This window comes from Canis lupus, chromosome 34, assembly GCF_003254725.2.
Source record: "Canis lupus dingo isolate Sandy chromosome 34, ASM325472v2, whole genome shotgun sequence".
NCBI classification, from domain to species: Eukaryota; Metazoa; Chordata; class Mammalia; order Carnivora; family Canidae; genus Canis; species Canis lupus.
Window position 1 is genome coordinate 23,872,449 of NC_064276.1, and position 22,511 is coordinate 23,894,959.

Sequence of the window (22,511 nt, forward strand, 5' to 3'; positions counted from 1 at the left end):
AATAACAACAGCAAAAATCTAGCGTTCATGTCATTGGCATCTCAGAAGAAGAAACAGGCAGTGCAGAAGAAATATTTAAGAAAATAGTGTCTGGGATGCCTGGGTGGCTCAGTGGTTGAGAGTCTGTCTTTGGCTCAGGCTGTGATCCCAGGGTCCTGGAATCGAGTCCCACATCGGGCTCCCCACAGGGAGCCTGTTTCTCCTTCTGCCTATGCCTCTGCCTGTGTGTGTGTGTGTGTGTCAGAATAAATAAATGAAGTATTAAAAAAAGAAATAGTGTATGAAAATGTCCCAAATTTGGCAAAAGAACTAGACCATGGATTCAACAAGCTTAGTGAAGGCCAAACAGAATAAACACAAAGAAATTCACATCCAAACATATCATAATAAACTGCTCAGGGATCCCTGGGTGGCTCAGCAGCTTAGTGCCTGCCTTCAGCCCAAGGTGTGATCCTGGAGTCCTAGGATCGAGTCCCACATCAGGCTCCCTGCATGGAGCCTTCTGTCTGTGTCTGTGTCTCTGTGTCTGTCTGTCTGTCTCTCTCTGTCTCTCATGAATAAATAAATAAAATCTTAAAAAAATAAACTGCTAAAAATTAAAGGGAAAGAAAAAAAATCTTGAAAGCACCCAGAGAAAAATGACACATTACCAAGAGGAGACCAACCGTGGAGACCAGAGAGCAGTGGCAGCATAGTTTTAAAGAAAAGAACTGTCAACCCAGAATTCTCTATCCAGTGAGCATATACTTCAGGAATAAATATGAAATAGAAACACTTTCAGACAAAAGAAAACTAAGGGAACTCATTGCCAGCAGAACTGCTCTAAAGAAATTGCTAAAGGGAATTCTTTAAACTGAAGGGACATACTATGAAAAGCAAACTTGAAACATTAGAGACAAGGAAAGAGCAACAAAAATGCCAAATGTCTGGGTAAATATAATTGATTAATCTGTTCTTAGGCTCTTTATGTGCAAGTTGAAAGCAGAAAGTTTAACCTTGTCTAGTAGGGGTTTCAGTGTATGTAGATAACCATAGTGTAAAGGGAGAGGCTAAAGGGTACTATATGGAGGTAAGGTTTCTATATTTCATCTGAAGCAGTATAATATCAATTCTAAATAAACCATATAAAATTAAACATGGATATTGTGATCCCCAGAGAAACCACTAAATAATCCAAAAGAAGTCAGGAAAGGAGAAACAAAGAAATGCAAAATGGAGGATTAAAAAGGGAACAACAGAAAACAAATATAAAAATGTAAAACAAATCAAACATATCAATAATTATAGTAAATGTTGGGATGCCTGGGTGGCTCAGTCGGTTAAGTGTCTCCTTTGGCTCAGGTCATGGTCTCAGGATTCTGGAATCGAGCCCCATGACTGGCTCCCTCCTCAGTGGGGAGTATGCTTCTCCCCCTCCCTCTCTCTCTGTGCTCTCTCTCTCTCCCTCAAATAAATAAATAAAATCTTTAAAAATAATTACATTAAATGCAAATGGCCAAAACATATCAATTCAAAGATACAGACTTTCAAGATGGGTAAGAAATACTAGATAATCAAATTAATCCCTACTTTGCAAGTTCTCTCATTTTACAGTGAGGAAAATGAGATTTAGAGGAGAATTAACTTACTCAAGATCTTACATCAACTAGATTTAGATGAGAGTTTTTCTTACTTAATAAGTATCATCTCTATTACTGTACTGAATACTCTTAGTTCTCTATGGTATTGCTGAGATATGATTGATGATGATGATGATGATGATGATGATGATGATGATAAAATGAGGGCAATGAGGCGGCATCCTGTCAGGACTAGTTTCAGATTTCACTGCATGTGAGTCATGAACTTGTGCCAGGGAAATGTGTTACTAGGAGCTCAATTGGAAAAACCAATAACCATAAAAGGAGAGAGAGACAGAGTCAAAGATGGTTGAAATGGCATCAAGCCCTATAGTGAAATAATAGGTCTGACCCAATTTCCAGTCTCCTCCTGCTAGAAAATAAAGGAGGACCAAGTTTTCCCAGGCTTTTCTTGAGAATTGGTTGCCATTCTGATGAAGGCAGAAAATGAGAGCTAATTTCCAGGTGTGTCTTTTGTTGCACTCTCCTTGCATTCAGCAAGTTTTTTTTTTTTTTTAATTTTTTTTTTTTTTTTTTTTTTGCATTCAGCAAGTTCTAAGCATGGGAACTCAGGACAGCTGAAGGAAATTTATGGCTCTCCTTTCTCATCATTAGGACAAGTTAAGTGGGCAAATGAAGCTTGACAGGATGTATTTCTAATAAACAAAATAAGGGACAAGGACTGGAGAAATACAGGGTAGATGGGCTTACATGGTAAAATACAGAAACATATCACTGCATTGCTTGGCTTTCTGGAACAGACAAGGCATATTCTTTTCTTGCTTGTAACAGGGTTAGTCATTGTACATGTAATAGAGGAAGAGTCATGTGTTGCCTCTTATTTGGCTTCTAGAGGATAACACTGGGCAGAGAAGAAAATATCAAGGGTGACAATTTTGCTTGCAGAGGATAGTATGCTCTGAGTCAAAGTGTGGAAAAAACTACTGTAACTTAATTCTGTCCCAGGAATTGATGGTCTGATCCAAGACAGTAAATCAGACAGACTATGGTGCTAAGAGAATCTCAGCTCAAACTACACAGTAAGAGGAAAGTGAACCTCTTTCCAAGTAACAGAGAAGCATGTCTTAGCATATTTACCCTAAACAAAATGGCATTGTGAACCATGACAGGAGAGATGAGAAATAAAGTCAGTTTTCTACAAAGGTCCAGATAATTTATGGATGCCCTTGATGTCTTCGGGGGTTATTATTTCAAGACAGCAGCCACACTTATTGACCTCATCCAGATCCAAATATCTTGTGCAGAAAAGTAAGTACCAGTTTAATGGGGCTGTTTAGATAAACGTCTCTCTGGGCTCAGACAGAAGTTGTCCTTCAATCAATTCAAAATAAATAGACAATTTTAATATAAGGCCAAATTCTTTATCAAGGAATCTCTAAATATACCATTACATCATCTCTTGGAGATTAGGCAGGATGCCAGAATATGGCAAGGACGCAGCAGTGGCTTTGCATCTACTACCACCACCTGCTGTTCAAATTGTCTATGCCTCATTAGAAAGGGAGTCTTCCACTCATAACTCTCATGGATACTTATAACTTACAAGATGTCTGGAAATCCATATTCATCCACTCTTAAATAGGCACATAATACATATAAAATATGCTCTTTTAGGAGGTCATATAGTAAAGTGGTTCTCAACTCCTGTAGATAATAATCACCTGTCTTCACTTCAAACCACTTTTATCCATTTTTCTAGACTTGAGACTTGAGTCTAGGTGGTTCTAACATGCAATCAGGATAAGAACCACTGAATAGATCCAATAATAAGAACTGAATAGGTCCTTTTATTTCTGTAAATAAATGTAAAAGACCTGAAAATTAAATCACCATATGCATTTTGATTGATGAATTAATTATTGGAGTCCTTCATCTGGAAAAAAGATACATACACTTAACCAGGACTCAAGTCTAGTTGTAGAGGCAATGGATGGAGGAAGCAAGAGCAATTTCTGCTCTGAGGACCAAGTTCTAGATAACTATGTATGATCTCTGTCAGAGAATTGGATAGCCCCCTGCAAGTCCACAATTATGTTGGTTGTATTCTAACAGACCATAGTCATTAGTTTGAGGCAAGTCAAAAGTAGCTCTAGCATTTAAGATGGAGAGTAGGTTAGTCAAGTGAACCAATGTCACCCTTTCCCAAAATTCCATGCTTAGTGTATTGAGATGTGCCAGCACAGGCTATCTGATATAGTGTGGGTGGGGTTGTGCCACTGAAACCATGAAATAAGGGTATTGTAATGGATGTTCACTTATTTAACCAGATATACCGAGCCAATAGATTCTGTTCTATTATTAGAGTTACCTGGCCAAGGAAAAGAACTACTACTCAAAAAATTCAGGTAAAAGATGTAAACTAATTCAAAGCTAAGTTAGTCAACCAAGTGATGTGACAATCTGGAAATGCAGAGATGGAGCAAAAAGATGAAGCCAAGGATGAAAATGGGTTTGACGGAGCCAAGTCAAAGCATATATTGGTGGACATGTAACATATATTAAAGATCTCCTCTTATTTATTAAAGTTCTCTTGTGTATGTATTGGGAGGATTGCTAATTAGATTAATGGAAACCAAATTGAGGACAGAAAGTTTAAAATGGCGCAAAACCATGTGTCTTCTATAAGGTCACATACTTCCTAAGATAAAGAGCTTCCATCATTTCTGAAATCTCACTCCGGTTTAAGGGAGGTGAGATGAAGTGCATTGTAGTCAATCCCCCAAAACAGATTGATCTGATCATACAAAGTTAGGTATAATCCACAAAGTTAAATAGAAGATTCATGATAAGTCACTGGATGGGAATTTTGTAATGCATCTGGAAAATTCTGATTATATATCTACTAGAGTTTATGCTTCTCAAGGACTTAATACTATTAGAATTATTATCAGTCTATTAGCAAAACTCCATCTTAATTTGAATTATAGAGATGAAAAGGTGAAAAAATACCTAGATGTCTAAATAAAAATAAACCTGAATGTTAATTTTTTTAATGAGATTATTAAAAAGGCTAATGCAATCTTAACATTGTTACTGGAACGAGAATGAGGGAATGTCTCAGGACCAGTTATATCAAGAATATCATGTTGGGTTATGCACTCCAAGTTATTAGAGTTTGCTCTGAGTGAAGAAAACAGAATGGTAACCAAACAAAATAGTTAAAAAACCTGAAAATATTTCTTATGAGTAGAAAACACTTGAGGAGTGAGAAAGAGATGAGTATGCTCTTCAAATATCTGTATGACTTTCCCACAGGTAAAGGATTAAATTGACATTGACTAGCCCTAGGGAGTGATATTTGAAACAAAGGGTAGAAACTACAGAACAACACATTACTTCATACAAAGAAGAACTTTATAAAACTAGTATTGCTGCCAAGTGCAATGGCTGCTTTGGGAGATTAATATGTTTATCGTCATCCAGTGTTCAAGTGTATGCTAGAATCTAGAGAAAAGACTCAAAATAGTCTATATGGCTGTCCCAGGAGACTTTGAAGTCCCAAATAGCCCTGACTTTACAACTTGGAATGACTCCTGGATGATGTTTTGAGAAGCATTTTGTAAGAGCCTAATCCTTAAAGCATTTTTTTTCTTTTTTATGAGTGTGAGAAAGTAGATATGATATAACCTCTGATTTAAAATAGCTAAACTGTGAGATCCCTGGGTGGCGCAGCGGTTTGGCACCTGCCTTTGGCCCAGGGCGTGATCCTGGAGACCCGGGATTGAATCCCACGTCGGGCTCCTGGTGCATGGAGCCTGCTTCTCCCTCTGCCTATGTCTCTGCCTCTCTCTCTCTCTCTCTCTGTGACTATCATAAATAAATAAAAATTTAAAAATAAAATAAAATAGCTAAATTGCATTTTCTAGTCCTCTCTGTGATGCTCATCTAAAAGCACTGAAATATTGAGTTGTCAAATGCACCACTCTTCTTTAAAATTGCAGCAGTTTGCGTCTTCTTCAGTGACCCATAGAGTGCCTTTGTATAGCAGGCATTTGGGGAACTAAATCTATAATGCTTGTTTGTTCCCTCTGGGGTTCATGGCAGTAACTTTAATTCACTAATATTTGCAGAATTTTCTCTGCCAGTTTTTAGAAAATCCAACGAGTTGTAGTAGGAAATACATCCATTAACAAGAAATGGAAATGTGCCATATTTTGTTACTCGGCCTTCATTTCTAATTCCTCTTTATAAATGGACGCTGAATTTCATTTAAATATTCACCCCTCATCTACGCAGACCTGTATCCTTGGGGAAGTACATCCAGCAGACAAGCCCAAGAAAGGGCTCAGGTTCACTTTAAACTCATCAAATCATCTCAAATTCTGGCCACGGTGGTTCATCCAAGTATGGATGCATCACCCAATGTAAGCCAATGAGATTTTAGGATTTTGGGGGGGTTTGCTTGTTTTTTTGTTTTTGTTTTTGTTTTGTTTTGTTTTTGTTTTGTTTTGTTTTTTTTGTGTGTGTGTTTTGTTGTTGTTGTTGTTTTGTTCTGTTTTGTTTTGGTGGGACCGTAAGAGAGAACAGTTAAGAGGATATGAACCTGTGGCGTCTGCGACTCACAGAGGAATGAATACTGACTGGAGGACGGACGTTTTCACACGTGCAGGTGGGTGGAGCTGAAGAACTGCGGACAAATTAAGCCTCAGTGGTGATGCTATGAACCCAGTTTGGTTTGGGGATTCTGTTCCGAGAAACCAGAAGCATCCTAACAGATACAGAGGCACAAATAAATCCAAATATCGCACTGACCAAACTTTGAATAACTTTCTTTTATTGGCATCAACTCAGTTTTTCCTCCATCTCCTCCTCTGAACACTCTTCCCATGTTTCATTCATAAGTATTTCCCAAGTAAAATGTGGTTTTCATGTCTCCATAACTTTTCAAACTATTTCCTCTACTTGAGGGGCCCCTTGTCATCTCCTTGATCACTCAGTAAATCACTTTTTTTCAATCAATGCCTTCCCTGTAGGCTTCATTGTTGCATTGCCAGTTGTATGTAAAAGTTTATTGTAACATTTACTTTCAGGTATTACCTTATTTATTTATCTGTTTGCCTTTCTTAGATTTTTTTTTTGAGACTAAAGTTTAGTTTACAATCCATAAACTCAATGACACCTCTAGTTAGTATACTGTAAATCAATGAAGAAATGAATGTGAACTCTATTTCTTAATCCTCAAAAAGTAAGACATTAAGTTGACCACTAGCTGTTTCATATTTAGCAAGTAATTTTTACTTTTGGTTATGACGTTCAATGAAAATTCTGACTTATTCCCCTTTTGTGAATCTAATTTTAATCTTTTGAAATAAGACACAGCACTTTTTCGGTGACATGTTATAGGATAAGTACATTTTTAAAAAGGAGAGACTTCCCAGAGAAGTTTAATGCCAAAAAAAATTGCAAGTATTTTGTCTACATGCATGAACATCTCATGATTTTAATTTTAACTTCAGGAATATTGTGACGTATAAACATTTTATAAATCTTATCTCAAAAAATAATGATTTGAATAGTCTGTGCTTCAATGCAAAAATGAAACATTAATTTGTTCAGTTTCTCATACAACATGTTTATTAAACATTTCAGTGTCAATAATTTCTTAGAATTGTAACATTTAACCTTGTAATGGAGCTAATACCAATTCTATTCATGGGAGTATATTCTGGACTTTTGAACGACTTTAAGTAAAATGAATGCCACTGTCTTCAGGTTGTGCTTGGAGCAAAGACAAAGAAACATCAACTCATTCTTTCCAACTAATAAAACATCTAATGATGCAATGTTTATGATGACATTACTTTAAAGCTATTGTACTGTTAAATATATTTTTGCTTCTGTTACAGAAGCCTAATATATCATCTCTGAACATTAGCAATTTTCACATTATTTAGATTTTAAATATTGAATTTTTAACTTGGACTCCAAGGAAAAATCCCGAAAAATAAAGATCTGAATTTAGCATCTTTTTCCTTCCCTTAACCATAACTCTTCAATCTGATATGACTTTTCATGGAATCTATGTCGGAAGTATAGCTTTTTAAGATAACTTTAAAAAAAAAATCTCACTTCTATATGAAAGAGGGAATTCAGAATCACTGAAGTTCTGAAGGAGCATGTGCTTGGATGATTATTTCCACCAGTTCCTTATTTTTATTATAAAGTGGCAATTTATATCACCATTAGAAATATACATTTGTATATAAAGTTTTGCATTCAAATCTCTTTATTTTTTGGTTAGCTATGACTAAAGAACACAAGTCAAATAAAAACTCTACCCTTATTTCAGAAGCATATGTATATATACACATATATACTTGTAGAACAATCCACTGTTTTAAATGTGATTCTGATTTAAAAAATGCTATTTACAATTTTATGACAGAGAAATAATCTCAGCCTTTATGCTATTAAAATGAGCAAGGAATTTGGATGTTTGAGTGTGTTTCACCTTGTGCAGACGAAATTAGGCAACACCATGGAAAAACCTTCTCAGAGCAAGGCCTTGTAGACTAAGCCATGAGGATAGAAGAGATTTGCTATTTCTGGGTCCATGTTTAAAAAAATTAGTGTTGATGTAGTCATGCTTCTTCACCAAGAAATCAGTGGTCTCAATTTAGGACCTTCGAACTTTGTAATATACAAGCCATTCTTCATCCTTTTACTATTGCCTTAATATTCTCATCTCGTCCTAGTGGCACCATAGGACCATCTATCTAGTGGCACCATAGGACCACCATCCATAGATATAATAATATCTATCTACAGCAGTGTCATTTTCCTAAATTGAAGAATTCTTCTAAAAAGCTATCTGGGTTAAAATGAGGCCCATAAAGCATCACAATTTACATCAAATTGATGTCTCTTTATTGCGCCCATCCATAGTGGCTAAAAATGTGCTATGAAATTCATATGTAAAATTTGAAACCTAAACTATTACTGTGATCAAGAACAGGTTGGCTGGCTGTCCTCTGGTTTCCTGAAGCACAAAAGGCTCTGAATTAGCAAATGGAACTTCAGCACCATTTTGTTTCTATACCTCTAACTTCTAGCTTAAAAATCAATTGAAGTATGTTGACCAGAAAACTATTTAGAGATTCTCAAAAGTCTTGTTTTCATTCTTAAGCCCATTGATTTTGAAACATGTTATACAATAAAGACTCTTAGAATAAACACATCTTGACTTATATGTACATAGTCAATTACAAAGCTTTACTAAAAGTTATATTTTTCCTGAGAATATCCCAATGCATTGAAAAAAGAAAGAGCTTATTTTATTTATAGGAACATAAGAGATGGGTGAATTGAGACCCAGAAATGGGAATGACAAAAATCAAAGTAACAAATTCTTTCACTTGGAAGAAAGATGAAAACTATTAAAACTGGCTCATATTTTTAGAGGAAATAGGATACTTATATGTTTATATTTGGTAAAATTTTGAAAACCTAGACAGTGAATACTGACTTTTTCTTTTAAAAGATTTAGGTACTTTAAAAGTAAGCAGCGGTTAAGCAAATGTTCACCCTACAGTTTTTGTCAGGTTAATATGTAAAAGAAATACGATGTTTCCCATTTATTCTTTAAAATTAATTGTAAATAAGGCAAAGCTAATTTCTAAACGTTTTACTATGGTCAGCATTTGCTTAAATGATGTGGGAAAAACAATATAGAAATTGGGTGGTTAAGCTTCTGTTTCTTAATTGCTATCAGGAAGAAGACAAATATGAGTCTAGGTAATAAATGATGGACAGCCATTGAAAATTGAGGGGAAAATTGTGTTGGGAGTTCATATCTTTATTACATTTTTCATAATACTTAACCAGATTAAATATATTGTCATGAAATCATTACTGTAATTAATAACACTTTGTGAAATTGTCAATTGTGTTACTGATAAGTTTGCAGGGTCTGTAGGTGTGTGTGTGTGTGTGTGCGCGCGTGTGTGTCACCATAAAAATCTCAAGTCATTTCATGCTAAATGAGCCTGAGATCCATTTTGTAGAATCCTCTTTCTTTTTATTTTTTCAAAGAAAACAGGCTTTGTGCTAGGGATTTGTTTGGTCCTGGAAGTGACAAGTGTGTTTAAAATCAAGTTGAATCAAGAGTGACAAGCAGAAATACAAACAGTATTGTAATTTTTTTTTCTACAATGGTATTCTTTTCCTACAAGAGTAACATTCTTTTTATTTTCTTTTAATTTAAGTGTCTTTATTTGTTACTTTCAAAATATTTTTGGTTAAACAAATATCTTTTGCAAATGTGTGTTCAAAATCCTTGCCAAGATGCCTAATTTTTAGTCTTTACAACTGATAAGGCAAATTGCTCCATTTCATTTGCTGCTACCCTCCTGATAACCTAAATAGAATGCTTGGTGAAGGACACAAACCACTATTAAAGAATAATGATTGTGTAGAGTGAGGGGAACTACATTGACTTTGAAAGAATACAGCAACCAATGGCAAGGTCATTTAAGTGAAGGCCTAGAGCTTCTGCAGAGTGTATATATTTTAGGGAGTTGTATTTGGAACAATACATGCTGGACAGTAGAGCTATAGGAGAAGTAACATGCTAAGTCTTCTCATTGGTAATATCCATAATTCTGCATACACTTTTTAAAATTCTGTTTTATTTTAATTTGGGTGTCTCTATACCACTCCTGATTTGTAGGACTAAGTACGTCTATTTTTTCCAAGGCAATTGTATAACATTCATTTCTTCCCTGATATTTTTCTAATCCTTTATTATTACTAACTATGCATTTGCCTAGTCCTTACGCTGAGGGTTCTTTTTTTTTTTTTTTTTTTTCACACAACGGTATGTTGGAACCATAGCTGTTAATTCTGTATTGTTTCTCTATGCCCCTTGAAAATTCAGTATATTAAGTTCCCTTCTATGTTCTAGGAGTCAGACTTACTGTCAACTAAACTTATTAACAAAGTTATATAACAACAAGCAAGCCACTGGCTTCATGACATGGTAAGTTAGGAATTTCATAGCCATGCCTCCCAATTTCTTGGTGAAGTTTGGAAAATGCTACATACATAAAACTCTGGTAAGGTACAATGGCAAATACAATTTGCTTTAACAATTTCCTAGGACTTATTTCCTTACGTGAAACCCCTTTTTTTTCTTTCCTGCTGCAAGAGATGGTACAAAACTCTCTAACACAGCTGGACATGCACCTGTACTTTCAAAAGTGTGCACAATGTAAAAAAACAGACCACATGATAAGACCATATGACTTATTCATCACCGCCCAGGCATGACAATGATACAGAATTCCCAAAAGTTACCTCAGCCTTAGAACACATTTTTTTTTCCTAAAGGATGAATAAAAATGAGATCCTGGATTAATTCCTTTGATAAAAATATTATAATCTTCTAGGTTAATCTGAAACTCTTTTTATGAAGGAATGAAATCAGCTAATATCATTAAATTCAACAGAACTCTGTCTTTTGCATAAAATAATTATAAGTAACAACTTCAAGAAAAAAATTTTTAAACTTTTAAATGATTCCTGGCTTATATCATACAGGCATTAGAAGAATCTATGATTTGTACATGTTCAATATCATGATTAAAAAAAAAATCCTGGAGACAGGATGTAATTATGTGTCAATTCCAGATGCCCAAAGAAAATTCAAATTCAACACAAAGCACACATCACAGCATTACCCAAAGTTTAAATTATTCAGGGTATTACATTGATTTGTAAGTTCAATTCTCCAAAACCCTTGTCTTTAAGATAGTAACTTTATTTCAAATTTATTATAGTTATTGTCTTCATTATAATTAGCCTCTATTAATAACAGTACAATGTTGTGATGTCTTGATTTATTTTTTCCCTTGATTTTATGTGTGCTAATATTTGTGCATGTGCATTTTCTACCACATTGCAACAGGCAAGCTTTGGTTCAATTTCTTTGTCCTACACAAAGGAAGATTTTTGAGTGCAGAATCTTAGTCACTAGGTCCTGGATTGCCATTTTATTTTCCTCTCCTTGGGTGGATTTAATTGGAAGGAAATAGGTAAAGGGGAGGGAAAAAAGGGAAGGGATGAAAGAGGGATGAAGGGAAGAGTTCTCAGCTATGTTGAATCTTGATTCACGACTTTGCCTCCATTCATGGTTGGTGTTCCAGAACTTTTCCTTGAACGCCCTTGTTTTTCTCCAATTTCATGTAGTGATGGCTCTCTGTACATACACACTGAAAAGCAAAATTACATCAATTACTTATAATTGTAGACATCAATTTGGCCTCAATAAGCATCTCAAGTTTGATTTTACAATATTCTTCACTCTCATTCACTAGCTCTCCTCCCCAGTGTAAAATGACTTTTAACTTGATAACATATTTATTGGATATGTATGGTCCTCTTCCAGTTGTAGCAGTCATAACCTTTTAAGTCTTCTTGAACTGCGGACATAGAGTGATTTCTGTTCTCCTACAGATAAGGCTAGAATCTTACCTGTCTGCTAACCTATATAACAGGATTTTCATCTAGAGTTAGAGGAGACACTGCAAGTATAACATTAAAAGCGTAGGCATAGATACTTTTTAAAGTCCTGAATCTGCAGTCTAGTTTGCATAGGAAAAAAAAACCCTTATTTACATGTTCCTAATCTTTACCCTACTATAAGAAACACAACGCTGTTAGATCAAATTGAAATATTTATCAACAATTTTCAGGGTATCCTACATAAAAAATGACAATAGGAGGGAGGACAGAGGAAAATAAACAAACCAAATATCATTTTCCTGATTGCTCCAGGTTTGAATATGCAACTGTGAGATTTTAGTTCACATTTATATAAAACTGTTCCTCTTTCCTCCATTGTTTTGTCTGGCTCTAAAGCTCAGTCATCTGTGAATTATCATGGCTATTGCTAGATAATTGCACAGAAAGAATAATATTTTTCAACTCATAGTTATTCTTGTAAGATAGGATCTTCGTTCCTTACATTGTTGTGAAATAGACAAATGTGTACAAGCATATGAAATATTTCACTTAAACATCGGGAATTATTTTTATCCTTGATTTAGGAACAAACAGTTAAGTACCTCCATGTATTGAATCATCAATACAGGGCTTTAGTAATCTAAATGCTCTTTCTAATCAAATAGCTTCCTTGCCTGGGCTTTGCCCTGGTACAGGAGACCTGAGCATGGCTATGACCAAATAGATGTCATGTGGTGGTTAAGAGCACCAATCTGGGAGCCACACCACTTGTGTCCCCAACTTCAGTCAGCCACTCACTAGTTCTGTCAACTTAGATACACTGTTGTAGTTAAAAAACTAAATTTTTATGAGAATTAAGTGCCTGGCATATACTAAACATCCAAAGATGTTTAAGAAAATGAAGGAGCTGATCTCTTCATTAGAATTTTGAATAACAGATTTCAGAGAACAAAGTGATAGTTTTGAGGGGTGGCTAAAGATATTCTAAATTAAAAACTAGATTAAGAGAGTTAAGATACAAAAAAATTCTCTTTAGACTAGTTTAGTGATGAGGACACAGGTTTTTTTTTCCCCCTCAATATTTCAGTGGTAGAGCTTCTTCTTCTTCTTCTTTTTTTTTTTAAAGATTTTATTTATTATGAAAGACACACACACACACACACACACACACACACACACACAGAGGCAGAGACACAGGCAGAGGGAGAAGCAGGCTCCATGCAGGGAACCCGATGTGGGACTTGATCCCGGGACTCCGGGATCAGGCCCTGAGCCAAAGGCAGATGTTCAACTGCTGAGCCACCCAGGTGTCCTGCAGTGGAAGAGCTTCTTAAACGTTAATGTGCTTTCAAATCATCCAGGGATATTTTGTTAAAATCCAGAATCTGATACAGAAGGTTTCCGTGGAGTTAAGATTCTACATTTTTAATAAGTTCCCAGGTGATGCTGGTCTTGGCAAATGGAACTACACTTTGGGTAGTACAAAATATGCAAACAAACTATGTTTGGCTAAGTATAATGTGCAAAACTATTGCACACAAATATTTTATTTTTATTTTATTGCATTTTTACATATATATTTTTAAATGAGATTTTAAAGTATTTCAATTATTACACTAAATGGCTCCTCCAATATCCCAAAGACTTTTGGGATAAGTAGCAAAGTTGTACAGAGAAAATGAGTTGAGAAAGAATTGATGCTTAATTTTCAGATGATGCCAGCAGATAATTTAAGTTTTCACTTTCTCTTACAAAAGACAGAAGATCCTATGGAAGGTCTTATGGAAATCTTGTAATTCCTCAAGTCTAAATGTCTCTTACATATATTTCTGTTATGGGCAAAATGTCAAAATCTCAAAAATTAAAGCATGCATTTATATATGCAAAATAAAGCTATTTATTTATAACTGGTAAGTCTACAGGGAACTCAGAAGTAATGAAGTGATTCTATTAGAAAGCTATTTATGTGATACCATAAAAGAGTTTTCCCTACACTGCACCTAGTCAACTGTGAAAACCAATACATCTCCAGGCCTGACTACAAACTGCTAAATCAGAGTCTCAAAGAATGACAAAAATAATATATATATATATGCATAATAGAGGAGGAGGCCTGGGTGGTTCAGTTAGTTAAGCATCTGACTCTTGATTTTGGCTCAGGTCATGATCTCAGGGTGAGAGGACTGAGCCCCATATTGGGTTCCAGGCTGAGAGCCAGGAGTCTGCTTGAGATTCTCTCTCCCCTTCTGCTTCTCCTCCTCCCCCCAGGCTCATGTGTGTGCTAAGAAAGAAAGAAAGAAAGAAAGAAAGAAAGAAAGAAAGAAAGAAAGAAAGAAAGATTCATTAAAAAATATGTATATATAAAGTAGATTTTGACCTGCAAATTTCTTAAACTCCAACTTAGAGATACTTGAAGGATGTTATTTTCCAACTTAAATTCAAGAATATATTTTAAAATAACTTTTATAGTTGAATTTCTTATTTTACTACTTATTTTTTTTAGTTTCCTTATGTCATAGATTCTTCCCAAAGAATTTGATTTTAACTTCATCTCTTTATTATTTTTTGTTATTTCTCACATATGCATAAAATACTTGAGTCATGACAATGTGAAATATTACCATTATAACTACCACTGCAGATAACTTTTCCAATAACTTAATCCTGCTTGCCATCTTGGTATCAAGTCCCCAAAGAGGATTTTTAAATTGGCATCTGAACATTTTCAGTGTTTCAAAGGGAACAAAATTCATTAGTATCATAGCAGAGCATGCAATTTGCCCTCCTCAGGACTACTCCATTACTAATTTTCAGATATTTCCATTTAAATGGTGTAATAATTTCCATTTAAATGGTGTAATAATTTTCCAGGTTTTGAAAAAACTAGTTCTTAGTTGGAAAATGAAGAGTAATAAATAGGTTTCCTAGTTCACTGGAACCCCCCACCCCACAATAAATCAAGTAATTATTTGAATTTCTGTATTTCTGTTAATAGAAAGAACTTTCTTTAAAGAAAGCAAACTTATGACAATCTAGGAATTGCATACAAATATAAACAAAGAGAACAAAAACTTTGTCAAACAGATTGATTTCTTGGGCTTTAATTTTCATTATTTATAGGCTCTGGGATGTTAGTATTACTGTCTAACTCAAGAAGCTGATAAATCAAGAAGTACAAAGCTCAATCAAATTTTAGAATGAAAATGTAATTAAAAGAGTATGGTCCAATTAGAAAGCAAAGAAAGGACAAACCATTTCTCTTAAGTAATATAACTTCCTTTGATAGTTGTATTAGTACTCCATAACTGTGGTATTCTAAATGATAAACAATAAAAAGATGACACAAAATACAAGAAAACAGAAGGTATAAGTGTTCTACAAAATGCATTATATGTCCAAAATGTAAAACCCAATCACTTTGATGTACAAAATAACCACAATGGGACACCTGTGTGGCTCAGTGGTTGAACGTCTGCCTTTGGATCAGGGCATGATCCTGGGGTGCCTGGATTGAGGCCTACATCAGGCTCCCTGTGGGAAGCCTGCCCATGACTCTGCCTCTTTCTCTGTATCTCTCATGAATATATAAAATAAAAAAAAAAAAAAATAACCACAATGGTAATCTCATAAATAAATTTTAATCCCTTAAATAAATCTATTATTTCAGTGTTTTCAAAGCCACTTTTAAAAAGATTTTATTTGAGAGAGAGAGCACAAGTGAGGGAGGGGTGGCAGAGGAAGAAGAAGAAGCAGACTCCGCACTGAGCAGGCTCTATCCCAGGACCCCAATATTATAACTGAAACCAAAGGCAAATGCTTAACCCACTGAGCCACCCAGGCACCCCTCAAAGTCATTTTAAATTGACTAACTCAATTGATAATTATAATAATCTTGTGTATAAAGTGAGAAATTCTTATCCAAATTTTTAAAATATGAAATAAACTAATCAACTTTCCTAATGTCAAATAGTAAGGGCAGAACCAGGATGAGAATGAAAGGCTTCAAAATCCTAGTCAAGAGTTCTAATAAAAGCAAAAGATCAATTTATCAAAAAATGGAATAAACTCAGCCATTCAATAAAATGAAATCTTGCTATTTGCAACAATGTGGATGGAACTAGAGTGTATTATGCTAGGCAAAATAAGTCCATCAGAAAGACAATTATCATACGATCTCAGTCATATGTGGGATTTAAGCAACAAAACAGAGGATCATAGGGGAAGAGAGGGAAAAATAAAGATGAAATCAGAGAGGGAGACAAACCATAAGAGTATTAATCATAGGAAAGAAACAGAGTCACTGGAGGGGGGTGGGGGATCTGGCAAGTGGGTGATGGACAGTAAGAAGGGCAAGTGATGGAATAAGCACTGGGTGTTATATAAGACTGATGAATCACTGACCTCTACTTCTGAAACCAATAATACATTATACGTTAATTAACTGAATTTAAATAAAATAAGATTTACATTTAAGAAAATGGAAAAAAATGATTGTCTTATGTCAGACAATGCTTAAATTAGATCCGTTTATTTAAAAAAATTTTTTTTTAAAGATTTTATTTATTTATTCATGAGAGACAGAGAGAGAGAGAGAGAGAGAGAGAGAGAGAGAGGCAGAGACAGGCAGAGGGAGAAGCAGGCTCCATGCAGGGAGCCCGACGTGGGACTCGATCCCGGGTCTCCAGGATCATGCCCTGGGCTGAAGGTGGTGCTAAACCGCTGAGCCACCCTGGCTGCCCTAGATCCATTTATTAATTGAGATCCAAGTTGGCCTTTCCTCTACTAAATATTCCTAATGTCATTCAAAAATGGTAATAAAAACAAATGCAGGATGGCTATTTTCAAAAATGAAAACAAAAAGAAAGTAACAAGTGTTGGAGTAAGAAGTTCCTGGGGCTGGAGAAGGGAGAATGACTCAATGTATATAAGTACAATGTGAATGTACCTAATGGCATTGAAATGTACACTTACAATGGTTAAAATGTTAAATTTTATGTTGTGTATATTTTATACAGCATAATAATTACACATTTAAAAAAATATGCACATACAAATACTGAGTATAAGCTATAAAGAAAGAAATGACTATTAAAGCCAGAAATGTCTTATTTGCTTGGGAAGATCCAACAATTTCTTAATATTCAAAAATATTGGTCTTAGTACTATAGTAAGATGGAGAGAATTGAGCTATAACTGAGGGGGTATAGAATTGGTAAAAGGACAGGAAAATCGGATGAGAATATCCTAGGAACACGCTACCTAATATAAAAATCCATTTTGCCATATGTGATCACAGAGCACTTAAAATGTGATTAGTCCTGGGCTCCCTGCATAGAGCCTGCTTCTCCCTCTGCCTGTTCTCTGCCTCTCTGTGTGTCTCTCATGAATAAATAAATAAAATATTTGAAAAAAAAATGTGATTAGTCCTAATTCAGACGTGCTGTAAGTATAAAACAAACATTAAATTTAAAGACCATACAAAAAGAATTAACATATCATCAGTTATATATGAACTGGTTACATATTAAATAGATAATATTTTGGATATATTGGGTGGAGTATATTATTAAAATTTGTCACGTTTGTTTTTATTGTTTAAGTGTATATAAAAGTTTTAAATTACATATGTAGCTCATATGATGTTTCTTTTAGACAGTTCTATATTAGAAGAATTTGTTGTTTGGAAGAGAAGTGTCCTGACTGGACCTAAAGCTATAAATTACTGAATGATGGGAAGACAGGGGAGAAAGTGTTCTGACCTGGTGGTCCTGACACTCATATATAGACTTGGGAGATACTGAGTGTCTTGGATGACTTAGTAGGATGCAACTGGTTCACAAAACATTTATTGACCCTTTTTACTTGGCCAAGCTAATGCTGTATCACCTTCATCCTAAAATGGCCTTTTCATGTTCTTTCCTCTCCTCCAATTTCAATTTCTCTTTTATAACTAGTACCCAAAGATGAATTGGTTCAAGCGTTGATTTGTTCATTTATTCGATAAACAGGTGTACGTTTCATTTGCACCAGGCACCCTGCCAGATTGCATAGCAACTGTGAGAGGTGGCCGCTTGAATCCTGCCCTCATGGAGCTCAAGGCTAAGAACAGCACAGACATACACACATATCACAGACTGTTCAGAGCCAGAGTGGGGAGTGGAATGGAAAAGAGCACAGAACAATAGCTATACAATGTTGATTTAGCCTTGAAGAATGCAGAGGATTTACACAGATGAATAAGCTACCAAATAAGACTGAAGAGGTTATATAAGAAAAACAAAAACAAAAGAAAAAAAAAAGAAAAACAGTGACTGGTTGAAGAATGGGGTAAAATTGAGAAGTAGGGAGGAATAAGCTGGCAGGGCTGACTCATGTCAGACCTTCTGAGTTCCCAGCTGGAAGATTTAAAGCATGACCCTGATGTCTATCAGCCTCAATTTGATAAGTGAATGAAGAGTTAAAAAATATGTCCATCAAGGACATGAGTGTATAGTGAAAATCTATTTATTCAATCTCGTTATCTAGAAAAATGTCTAACTATGTTTACATGACATGAATACAGCCAGTCAGATTAGTCAGGAAGAATCAGTGAAACTGAATCTTACTGCGTGGATCCTAAAAAATGGTTGGCAGTATCTGAAACTTTCATGAATTCTGATAACTTGCAAACACAACTGTACTTTCTTAGAAACAGACCTAGCTGAGGCACCATTACGTGTGAGACCTGCTGCTTATCTAATATATACACTATCTGATATTCTCCATATACCATAATTTTGACAATTGAAAGAATGGTTCACTTGGTCAAGCTAACTAACATGTTGAGAAGAGTTCTCCTTTTGTTTTGTGGGGAGCTTAATGTAGCACTTAAGATGACTACACAATCAACAAATGATATAAATCAAGAATCACTGATCCCATATATGAGCATCACATATGCTTTCCAATAAGAATTAATCACAATTTTATACAGCTACTACCACTACAACTAGAATTTGGAGTTCTGGTGTTAATTTCCAATCATATACTAAGCAATTGTGGGAAACCTTTAAGAAGCATATCCAGGAAACTACTTAGGTTCTGAATTTCAAACAGTTATATAAATTCTACAGCTCCCAAATTGTGCTTCTCAAATCAGCCTCATACTATGCAAGATTAAGTTTTCTCTCTTCCTGATAATCAGGTCCTTATTAGTAATTGCAGTAACCTCTGATCTCTTAATTTGCATTATTTCAAAGTACAATGATTTTTGATGGGGGGGAGCTTTTTCATCACTTTCTATTATAATAAGCTATTATTTCATTAGGGATAGATTTATTTTGCTCTAGGAAGGCTCTCTCTCTCTCTCTATATATATATTTAATTTCTTTGTTCCTGAGTATTTTCTTACTGTGCTGTCTGTTGTATGCATTTGGCCTACTTCAGCTATGAGTGCAGTCTGATATTCCAGTTCTTTTGATGAGGAGTAATTTCCAGACTGAGAACAGAGTGAAACAAACAAACAAAAAAACTCAACTCGTTGAATTTTTATTCTCCTAGCTCTCCAATCACCCTTCTCAGAAATTCAGATTCAGTGCCATTGCCCATATATAACTACTGGAAACAAGTTCTCTGATTTGCAAGCTTGTGATGTACAATCTAACCATGTCTCATCTGAGACCCTGGGAACTACACTTGTGATACAGATTTTATCTTCAGGGGGTCATGATTTAATGGTTACCACTTGGCATGGAACTGATTTCCAATTGTGTTTCTTTCTGATTCCACTTTACACTATTTTCCCAACAAAATTTCAGCATCTAAATATCAAGAATGTTTAGTGTCCTAGTGATACAATGCCTGATTAACAACACTGCTGCTCTTTCACCTGGCACTCCTGGGTGGTTCTTGATCATACCCCGTGCCCTCTTTACCCTTTAAAGCATGAAAAACAAAACAAAGCAAAAAACACTTGCTCTTTTTTTTTTAATCCCACAGGATGTTTTTGAGATAAATACCATTATTCCTCTAACACATAATATCATAATGGCTTTGGATAAATGGTAAAAGGAGATAATGTTCTAAAAAGGGAAGCATTTCTTTTTGGTTCTTTAGTATTCTTTCTTCACATCAGTTTTCTATTTCCCCTCTATTTTGATATATGTTTCAATTTATTTCTCTTTCTCCTCTCCTCACCACACCCCCCCCTTCTCTTCTTCTGGCTGTTTCCTTTTATTCATGTTTTGATTTTTCTTGATCCATAGTACACTGAAGGAGGATTCATTGCAGCTTTCAGAGTAAAAATGAGGTAGAGAGATTTGATAAGAGGATATTTTTCCTCCTGCGCAGATGCAAGGACACATGAAAGTTTCTAATAACATAGCCCACATCGGATATTATTTTAAGACCTAGCATTCACTAAAAATCCCCAGTTCCACCCTTTAATGTGAGTGGAACACACCTGTATGACAGACACGAGTCACATTGTGACTTGGCATTGCGGAGGCTGTCATTTTCACAGCCGCCTGAGATGCACTGGCTATATTTCTGTAGAAAGCCTTGCAGTCCTGGTATCACAAACAAAATACTACACCTGGTCATAACAAGACCATAAGCTACCAACTATAGGATAACATACAGTATTTGCTCTATTTATTTTTTGCTTTATTTTTAAATACAAGATTGTGCCATTAGAAAAGAGAGAGACTTAAGAAATATCACTGAGCGTTGAAATCTTGTCAAAAATAAGACACATCTTCTCCTTGTAAGATTAGGTATAGGTCTTTCCAGGGCAGGCATTCCAGCTACTATTTTTCTATTATATATATATATATATTTTTTTTAACTCGTACCTTTGTTGCAAATGCAGTTATCAGAAGATGCAAGTGTTCTTTTTCATTATGCTGGCTCAGAATCCTTGTTTGCAACTTTCAGTATTCAATAATCGCATTTATTTTAGTTACACACTTCTCTTGGAAACCAAAAAAAGTGGAATCTCAAAAGTTGCTATTATTTATTTTTTATTTTTATTTTTCAAAAGATTTTATTTATTTATTCATGAGACACACAGAGAGCAAGAGAGAGAGAGAGAGGCAGAGACACAGACAGAGGAGAAACAGGCTCCATGCAGGAAGCCCGATGTGGGACTCGATCCCGGGACTCTAGGATGACGCCCTGGGCCAAAGGCAGGCGCCAAACCACTGAGCCACCCAGGGATCCCCTGCTATTATTTATAAATCAGACAACTGTAATAAACCAGGTGCAGGTACCATCTAGTGGGTACTCCCCACCTGAGTAGTCAGTGTGCTCATAATCATAACTAATATTAATTCAGCACTTACTATGTATCTGTACTTTATATGCACTATGGTTATTTTAAATGATTGAAAAGGTAGATACTTTTATCGGTCTTTTTTGCAAATAAGGAAACTGAAGAACAAAAAGGGTAATTTGTTAGAAGTGGTGTGGGACACCGCAGAGCAGAATCAGCATTAAAATTCATGTATGATTAAGTCTAGAGTTCCTGCTCTAAGCTCATAGTCAAGTAGTTTCATGTGTGCAGAAAACAAACAACATGAAACTTTGTTGACTGGACCCCGATGTTTCTAGCAGCAATGGCCACAATAGCCAAACTGTGGAAGGAGCCTCGGTGTCCATCAAAAGATGAATGGATAAAGAAGCTGTGGTCTATGTATACAATGGAATATTCCTCAGCCATTAGAAATGACAATACCCACCATTTGCTTCAACGTGGATGGAACTGGAGGGTATTATCGGAGTGAAGTCAATCAGAGAAGGACAAACATTATATGGTCTCATTCATTTGGGGAATATAAATAATAGTGAAAGGGAATATAAGGGAAGGAAGAAGAAGTGTGTGGGAAATATCAGAAAGGGAGACAGAACATGAAGACTCCTAACTCTGGGAAACAAACTAGGGGTGGTGGAAGGGGAGGAGGGCGGGGGGGTGGGAGTGAATGGGTGACGGGCACTGAGGGGGGCACTTGACCAGATGAGCACTGGGTGTTATTCTGTATGTTGGTAAATTGAACACCAATAAAAAATAAATTTATTAAAAAAAAAATCCTGATCCCAAACCTCATGGGGGTCCCCAGCACTTCCTGGAACCCTCTTACATTTCTCTTGCCAATTCCCCCTCCTATTCTTCCTAAGTGACCATTCCACACCTTCTCTTTCCTCCTCAAACCCTCCTCAGATTCACATGACAGGTCTGCCTTCTTTCTTTCTTGTCTTTCTCTCCTTCCCCTCCTTCTCTCTTTTTGGTATCTCCCTCCTTCCTTCCCTTCCTTCCTTTTTTATCAGCAAACCACCTTGCTTTGTATTCCACTTAGAAGCAGAGGAGAAAGGGATCCCTGGGTGGCGCAGCGGTTTGGCGCCTGCCTTTGGCCCAGGGCGGATGAGTCCCACATC

The 22,511-nt window shown here is 35.7% G+C and overlaps 1 protein-coding gene across 3 annotated transcripts in view; it reads right to left on the minus strand.

Annotated features, from left to right (window-relative positions):
- Nucleotides 1-6,397: 6,397 nt before the first annotated feature.
- Nucleotides 6,398-22,511, minus strand: part of FGF12 (fibroblast growth factor 12) — a 543,042-nt gene continuing 526,928 nt past the window's right edge. For all 3 annotated transcript variants that reach the window (XM_025425369.3, XM_025425368.3, XM_025425367.3), the window contains one exon: nt 6,398-11,848. In XM_025425369.3, the coding sequence (XP_025281154.1) occupies nt 11,730-11,848 (119 nt within the window). In that variant the 3' untranslated portion in view covers nt 6,398-11,729. The remainder of the gene's footprint in view (nt 11,849-22,511) is intronic.